This window comes from Mytilus edulis, chromosome 8, assembly GCF_963676685.1.
Source record: "Mytilus edulis chromosome 8, xbMytEdul2.2, whole genome shotgun sequence".
Classification (NCBI taxonomy): domain Eukaryota; kingdom Metazoa; phylum Mollusca; class Bivalvia; order Mytilida; family Mytilidae; genus Mytilus; species Mytilus edulis.
This window is the reverse complement of record NC_092351.1, coordinates 34,765,588-34,774,600: the sequence shown is the minus strand read 5'-3', so window position 1 is coordinate 34,774,600 and position 9,013 is coordinate 34,765,588. Positions and strand designations below refer to the sequence as shown.

Genomic DNA, 9,013 nt, shown 5'->3' with positions numbered 1-9,013 from the left:
TGTACTCTTAATTTAAACTTAGATTTACTAAACTTAAACTCGTCGCTTTAAAGCCTTTTTTTCCATTTCAAATATACATCGACGAAATCAATAAAGCTTGGATACAATTACAACCATTCAATCATTTAATCATAGAGGTTGGGCCATTTTTTAAATTTCTTTCAACATTAATTGAACAATTTTATCAACTTTAATTTTTTTTTATTTTAAACATTCTGATGTCTTCGCAGTAAATTCCTTAAAATCAGTTTTCTAATTCAACTGCATTTTTTTGTAGTGTAAAATGTCTTTGATCACAATTTACTTATAATACATTGTAATTTGTTTTCAGGTATGCAATACTTCGGTTAGACATATTAAGATCTGGATGGATCGTTTTCAACATTAATTGAACAATTTTATCAACTTTAATTTTTTTTTATTTTAAACATTCTGATGTCTTCGCAGTAAATTCCTTAAAATTAGTTGTTCCGTTTGAAGCTGTGTATTATTAAATTTACACCGGCTTTATAATTATGCACCCTTCTTAAATAACAAAATACAAATCATTGTTATTTCAATATTTCATTTCAAATGTATACGTACAAAAATATATGATACATAAAAATGTTCCTAAAAATGCCCTTTTATTAGGCTGAAGTAATTCCTGTGGGTTTCATCAACAAATGATCAAATATAAAACCATAAAAAATTATCAAATATTGCAGAAAAAATTTACCAATGTTACTTCTTCAAACAAATTAATGCTAGTGTTAATTTGTGAGTTATAAAAGTCAAAAGTAGATTATTACAAGCCAAAATTTTATAAATTCACCATCAGAGCAAATTGTCGATAAAACATACTGGCTAAAATCAGACAGAAACTTAGATGAATAGTATTTGTTATAATTACACCTTATGTAAGAATCCTGGGTTTTGATTGGTTGGTAGCCAGTGTATTTTTCACCAATTTAATGTTATCAAATGAATATCGTTCAATTTTAACGCCACCAGGGTATACGCAAAAAGGATATGCTTTATAAACCATCTCTGCCGTGGTATTTGCCAAAAATACTCTATCCGACTGGACGCTTGTAATGTCACGATCATCAATGCGTTTTTGAACGTTAACATTCGGTGTAGCATGTTCTTGAGGGGTATTTGCGAAAAAATACCAATCTTGAGTAAGAAATGAATTTCACTCGCCTTACGGTCTGCGAAATTTAACATTCTCTCGACTGGTATTTTTCGCAAAAAACCCTGCTTAACATCTATATCTGTTCAATACAATAAATCAGTTGCAAAATATTTTGGACTTTTAGAAACACTCAGTATAATTAGGAATTTAGGAGTTCCTGCCGAGCAAGTCAAATTACAACCTGTAGTTTGAGGAAGAACCTGCCTGCCCTACAATACGCCATCCGAAATGTGAAGCAAGGACACCTCCCCAAAAGAGGATTGGACTAGAAGTTTCATCTGCAGCCGGGGTGTGCAAGGTCTGCATTGGGGGTAGCCCATGTGGGGTAGCCCATTTGGTACGTGCTCATACAAGAAGTAAGTAGTGGGGTCTGTAAGGCGGCCGGGCATGTATATCAACCTGGAGCTGGAATAAATCATTGCAGAAAATGACACTCTTATAAATACCTGCAATAATTATTAGAGGACCAGCGTCCTTATACGTTAACCAAATTCTTTAAATACGTGCTTTGCCTGCACTTGTGGCGGCTCCAATACGTAGGCTATGACCATTGTAGTGACCTGAATTGAAGCCACATACACTACTTCTTTTATACAATTGATAAAATACATTCTTTCTAGTGATTCTAAATTTTGAGAGATAGAAAGTGTTGTAAAGACTTGGTTTTAAACTTTCTCTGACTTTACAATGATAAACTTTATATGGACGGGTTTGATTGTGTGCTTTATTCAGATGAATATTTATACCTTTCCAAGAGGGATCTGTTTTCAACTGTAACAGTTTCAAAACTATCATCTATAATTTGTTAAATACAATATCTCGAATACATAAATAAACAGATGGATCAAATTGATTTGTTCTCAAGTCTCTTTATTCAAGTCACAAATTTGTAAAAGTAACCCATTATAAGTCAAAGTACGGCCAATACGGAGCTTTGCTCATACCGATCAGAAAGCTATAAAAGAGGGACGAAAGATACCAAAGGGACAGTCAAACTCATAAATCCAAAACAAACTGACAACGCCATGGCTAAAAATGAAAAAGACAAACAGAAAAACAATAGTACACACGACACAACATAGAAAACTAAAGAATAAACAACACGAACCCCACCAAAAACTAGGGGTGATCTCAGGTGCTCCGGAAGGGTAAGCAGATATAAATGACCCGAAAACTTTTGAACTGGGTGGGCACTGATGAGGATTCAGTGATGCATATTTATGGTGGCAATATGTGAAAACGGTCTATCTGAAAACGAGACAAAGCGTCACTTATTTTATTTTTTCCTCCAAGGTACATGTTTTGTACTGAAATGTATACCGATAACTATAAATACCTTAAAAAAGCCAAGTTCATGTAAGGGCAACTTGCATGTGGAGCTGTGAATCTTATATTTTTCGTTCGGTTTTTCCAAACATGAGAATTTAATTGTGTTTTTGTTTGATATGCAATGGCCAATACGGTATCTGATCATTTGTTAAAATTAATATGATGAGATATATAATTATCTTTTAGTTTGTCAATCTCAACTTGTTCTATATCTCTACTGATAGATTTTTGACCATTTTCAGTCCTCGCTTTTTTACTGGTACTATCAATCCAACGTGTTTATCTTTTCCTCCTTCCTGTCTTTTTTTTTTTGTATTGACAGTTTAAAGTGTTGACAAATGTTTCTTTCGTCTATTGTTTACAATTATAAAGAAAATCCCGCTTCATTGCGAGTTGCTTTAGACCAAACTTGAGGGACTCACGCTGGACCGAGGTTTTGTCACGGAGCTGCTCCGTAGCATCATGCATGCCACGACCCACGATTACATAAATTGTAAATTTCTTCCCCATCAAATTTACTATTGACATGCATCTATGACTCTAGCAGAGTCTGCAATGTTTGTTGTATTTTTTCCTACCAGTATTTCACTCTTTGTAGCAAGTCTATTTAATAAGACTGTAATATTTGATAGCATTTGCTTGTCCATGTCAGTATATATTGAAATGCTACTAATTCCTCCTAATATAGATATGCCTTCTGACCAAAGTTACTAATAGCTTTGACTTTCAATGATGTCTGGATATCATTTGCATTAAAATTATCCCTACTAAATGTTTCATTTCGTTTTTCATTAGCTGTGCAAAAATGACTACAATTTGTTTATGTCATGTGCCAAAAGATTTATAGCCTCCGATCGATTTGACTCATTCAAGAATTCCATTTTTGTTACGTGTTTACCTCATCCAGGTTCGCCTTCCCGAAACGTAGCATATACTGATGAATCACCATCTGCTATAAGCTGCGTATACCTCAAACCATAAACTTTTGATGCCTGCTTAAATCCTTCAACTGTAATATAACTTTCCATAGCTTGACTAGAAATGGTGGTTCGGATTATGTGTTAAATGCCATGCTGCAGATATTACAGTATTTATTACGTACTCCTATATATAAATTTTGTCAGTTTGTGTCCAACAAAAATTGCTATCCGACCTGATGCATGATATTTGTGTTTGTTGGATCTTTTTACTCCATTCACCATCTTTGACAACATTATTGCTTGGAACGCCTTAATATTTATCGCATTTCGTCTAAAATGCTATTGAAAGTAGTTTGCTTCAAACAAGACAAATGCATCGTCCCTAACTGTTATTTTAATGTGATGCCCCATTGACACTAACCATACTGCGCCACACAGGTCTTATATTCACATGTAACCGATTTATCTTGTTCTTAGAAATTTGTAGTCTTGAACTTGTGTTAATTATATGTTTAAAATAACACCCTTCAACATTTAACAGAAAGAATACAGGCTATTGAATAAGATTTCATTTCAGTTAAATAGGTGTCTGGTGATACTTTCTTTGATGCAATTTTAACAGTACTTTCACATAATATGGAATGTACTGTAATCTTAGAAATGAATGATTGAATTTGCTGAAGATCGATAATGCGATATCTATTCTGTTTTGGAAAGAATTGACTTCAAACAGTTCCAACTTTCGTTTACCAGATTATACTAAGCATTAACACAAAGATGATTTTTTGTTCTATTAATCGTTTGGTACACGTTCTATCTTGAGATGCCAATTTTGAGCCTTCTGGCTGTACAGTTTTATTTGCTATTACTGCTGCATGAAAATTAGTAATTTTGTACTTCTCAAAGCCTCGGTCACACCTTAACAGATAGCTCGAAAGGATGCATAAAGCCTCGATCACATCTTACCGGATAGCACAAACGGACGCATAACGGATGAAAATAAAAAATGTCCGTTGACAAAATTATTATCCGGTGGGAGTCGGTTGATGTACTGACCAAATAAAACGGACGAGTAACGAATGCATAATGGACACACTGCATATGCAACGTACGAGAAACGGAAATGTACCGGACAGAACGGATGTCGAACATACATTAAACGGAATAGTACCGCATAAAACGCACACCTAACGGAAGCGTACTGGATAAAATTGATTAACAAGATATACGGAAAAATCAAAGGCGACAATGATAAAACATGTAAATAGCATTAATATTCAAAATGATTCTGTGTAACTGGTTTTGGTTTGTTCTTCAACATTCCGCCAAAGAGCAGTGTCTGGCCTGAACAAGAACTGCTTGATTGTGAAGACGTACCCTTACACTAAGATTATGAATAATAAGAATTGATGAACCTAAAGAAATCTGACATACCAATAATTGGCATTTCTGACGCGAAAATTCCAATTGGCATTATATGTTTGTCCATCTGATGAGTTAAGCCTTTTTCAACTGATTTTTATAGTTTGTTCTTATGTTTTACTGTTATACCAATGTGCCAGGTTAGTGGGAGGGTTAGGATCCCCGCCACATTATGTATGTATGTGCCTGTCCCAAGTCAGGAGCCTGTCATTCAGTGGTTGTCGTTTGTTTATGTGTTACATTTTTGTTTTCCGTTCATTTTTTTTTTTATATAAATAAGGCTGTTAGTTTTCGCGATTGAATTTTTTTACATTGTTATTTCGGGGCCCTTTATTTCTGACTATGTGGGATGGGCTTTGCTCATTGTTGAAGGCCGTATACGATTACCTATAATTTTTAATATTTGTGTCATTTTGGTTTTTTCTGGAGAGTTGACTCATTGGCAATCATAGCACATCTTCTTTTTTTTATAATTATCCGTTTCAGATCCGTTCATCATCCGTTTTAATCGTTAAAATCGTTAGACGTCCTTTCATATTCCGTTGCGTGTCCGTTTAGCGTACGTTCAATCCGTCGACGTTCGTTCTGTCCGGTGGAAATTGTTGAGCATGTTCAAAACTTTGAACAGACGTCCAATGGATGAAAAGTCCTTTGAACGTCCGGTAGGCGTCCGTTTTGTACGGTACTCGTCCGTTTAGTTTCCGTTTTGTATCCGTTACGTGTCCGTTATACATCCGTTGGAGGTCTGGAAGATAAATTCACCAACGGACTTCTACCGGACGTTTAACGGATAAAACGGATGTTGAACAAATGAGAAACGGACTTCTACCGGACGTATAACGGATAAAACGAATGATGAACGGATCTAAAACGGATCAATGCCAATTGAAAATTTCGCGTCAGAAATGACAATTATTGGTATGTCAGTTTCCTTAAGGTTCGTGAATTCTTATTATTCATAATCTATCTTAGAGTAAGGACACGTCTTCACAATCAAGCAGCTCTTATTCAGGCCAGACACTGCCCTTTGGCGGAATTTTGAAGAACAAACCAAAACCAAGTACACAGAAGTATTTTGAATATATTTATGCGATTTACATGTATCATTATTGTCGCCTTTAATTTTTCCGTATATGTTGTTCATCCGTTTTATCCGGTATGCTTCCGTTAGATGTCCATTTTATACGGTACTCATCCGTTGGATGTTTGTTCGACATCCGTTCTGTCCGGTACGTTTCCGTTTCTCGTACGTTGCATATCCGGTGTGTGTCCGTTAAGCAATCGTTACACGTCCGTTTTTATTCGGTCAGTACATCAACGGAAACCCAACGGAAAACAATTTTGTCAACGGCCAACTTTTATTTTCATCCGTTAGGCGTCCGTTCGTGCTATCCGGTAAGGTTTGACCGAGGCTTTACTTTGTTTTATTTTTTTAAGTGATTATAACACAATGTTGACTGCTGTATTTTTGCATTTTTACCTATTATGACTGTTTGTTTTGTACACGCATCGGTGTCGATATAATAGAATTTGATGTGACTGTTATACAAGTTAGATGTTTAGCTAGCTTTAAACCTGGTCCAATCCACTTTTTTCTACATAAGAAAATGCCTGTACAAAATCAGGAATATGACAGTTGTTATCCATTCATTTGACGTGCTTGAAATTTTGATTTTGCCTTTTGATTACGGACTTTCCGTTTTTGAATTTTCCTCGGAGTTCATTATTTTTGTGATTTTACTTTTAAGTACACTGGTCTACCCTTTTTACAGTATATTTCCCTTTTCTAATAGATGTTCGTTTTAAACGATGCCCCTTACCCTAAATATTTGTTCTCTTCTTGTACTTCATGTCAATGAATATAATGTTTGAGGTTAAGTGTTGCGTTCTTTTATATGTGCAACATAATGAGACTTTTATAAGAGAGGGACATTTAAGATTGACAAAGTGCACAGGATGCATATTTATAAATTACCCATGATCTCATGTTAGCCTCTGGATGTCTGCTGAATGTCATGTTGATGTTTTCTGTTTCATCGTTATAAACACAAAACTTTCCTTCTATCAAAGTTAAATTTGGTATTATGTTTAATTAACGTGATTGTCTATGTTTCAAATAGTTTTGGCTTACGAACATTATGACAATTTGATAACCTCATTGTTTTTGCATTTTAAATTCCTTCATCGTGATCAACGTACATTGCTAGTCAAGGACTAAGTCCTATCTATTTAGAATTAGATTTCATAAGAATATTAATCTACATAGTACAAGCAACATGTATGGTGGACTGTCTCAGTTAATTATTTTGTTCATGTTTATCGATTATTCTACCGCTAAACTGGAAGACCTTGAAACCCGAATCTATCGTTTGGAGCTACTTATAGATAAACAAAATGAACGAATTCAACATCAGGAGGTAGAAATAATTCAGTTAAAGATCGACCTAGTAAATAACCAGAAATCTGATCATGACAAGGATAAGGAAATTGCTACTCTAAAAGAATCAATAGCGAAGTTGTCTATTCAATGTGCAAGTGGAAATGAAGATGTTAAAATCGACAAACTTGAAGGGAATAACAAAAGAGAGAGAGAGAAATGTAAGCGATACTAAAACACATATCATATTTTTTTCATTCTTATCCCATGCTTAATTTTCGATAACATTTTTCTCATGCATATTCGTTTCCCCTATGTTAATTTACAACAGGTGATGCATACATAGCAGGAGACGCTGATCCTGTCGACGCATCTGGTCTCGATCCTTTAAGATTCCTTGCAATTTTCTCAGATTGCGTCTATGAAGAAATAAAATTAAAAAAATGGTGCACACTGAATGACGCGTGTAGCACCACATTTTTTATGTTTTTTCGAATAGACAGAAAAAATATAACAGTCATTCCTTAAATTAAACAGATACAAATCAAAGTAAATTGGAGTATAACATGTGCACTTCGATAAAATATTGTTGCCTCTTTTTTATGCTTAAACAACGTGTTCGTTGCACTAAAAATTGAAATTATTTTCTCTATTAATTAATATTTAAATCATTTTTCAATACATTTGATTTTATTTATTATTTTTGGCTTTAATTCTGTTTATTTTTAATTTTAGATAAGCGACTCATTAGTGATAGCATAGTCCCTATCGAAGTCCCAATGCAACGTTTTACTGCCTTTTATGCCTACATGAGTAAAATTGATGTAAGTCCAGGAAATGGTCACACATTGAAATTCGACGTCGTAAAAACAAACATCAATGGTGGCTACAATCCATCTTCGGGGGTATTCACGGTACCAACTGACGGGGTGTATGTGTTCACGTTCAGCATAAGATTACACTCAGGAGATTTTGGAGCCTACGAAATTGTCAAAAACGCCGAAGTTGAAGGTGTAGCAGTTGGTATTATTGATCGTTCTAGTATTAGCACACAGTTACAAACAACGGAAACCATAGTACTCTCTGCTAAAAAGGGAGACATAGTCTTTTTACGAATCCATTTAACACTTGGTCATTCAGGAGATATTTGGACCAACGAACATGGGAGGACTTTGTTCGCTGGATGGCAGATTTCAGATTAAATATTAAAAAGAATATTCATTCATTGCATCTTTGATTTTGATTTTGAATTTGAATACTCACTATTTATTTTATCTAATGTGACCTATCGAAAATATCATAGATGGACAAGCTGAATCTACGACTTTTTTTATAGTTTAAACATATTTTATTTGTTCAAAGCTAAAAGGATCAGACGCAAGTAAAACATATGCAATATTCATTCTAAAACTATGCTGGAAAAAAAAGGACAGGAGATAAACAAAGAACGACAAAGATTAGTATTATGATGATGACGTGCTTTTTACATATCTTGATATAACACTACTGGTATCTTTTTGGTATAAAAAATCAAGAAATAGGCAAAACGCTCGTCATTATCATTTTCGTCATCTCTGTAGTAATTTTGTTCCTCACCTTTTTTTTCGGTATTGTTTAGAATTTTTATGTTGTTGACATCACTTAAAATGATAAGGTCCTCACATGCAAAAAAAAACATAAAAGACACTTGTTGACGAGGTTCTAGACGTAGAACAAGCACCATTTTATGACCTATGGCATATGTTCATATGCGTAGTAAGTGACTTGTATTACAGAATTTTATAATAC

The 9,013-nt window shown here is 34.4% G+C and overlaps 1 protein-coding gene across 1 annotated transcript; it reads left to right on the top strand.

Annotated features, from left to right (window-relative positions):
* Positions 1 to 7,089: 7,089 nt before the first annotated feature.
* On the top strand, positions 7,090 to 8,442 carry LOC139486984 (complement C1q and tumor necrosis factor-related protein 9-like). The gene is made up of 2 exons (XM_071272016.1): positions 7,090 to 7,446; positions 7,961 to 8,442. Exons 1-2 carry the CDS (start codon positions 7,125 to 7,127, stop codon positions 8,425 to 8,427), a joined length of 789 nt encoding a protein of 262 aa, XP_071128117.1. The 5' UTR covers positions 7,090 to 7,124; the 3' UTR covers positions 8,428 to 8,442.
* The last annotated feature ends 571 nt before the right edge of the window (positions 8,443 to 9,013 follow it).

Coding starts and splice junctions, on each gene's coding strand:
- LOC139486984 (XM_071272016.1), top strand. CDS start 7,125: ATGTATGGTGGACTGTCTCAGTTAATTATTTTGTTCATGTTTATCGAT. Junction 7,447..7,960: donor CAAAAGAGAGAGAGAGAAAT/GTAAGCGATACT, acceptor TTTTAATTTTAG/ATAAGCGACTCATTAGTGAT.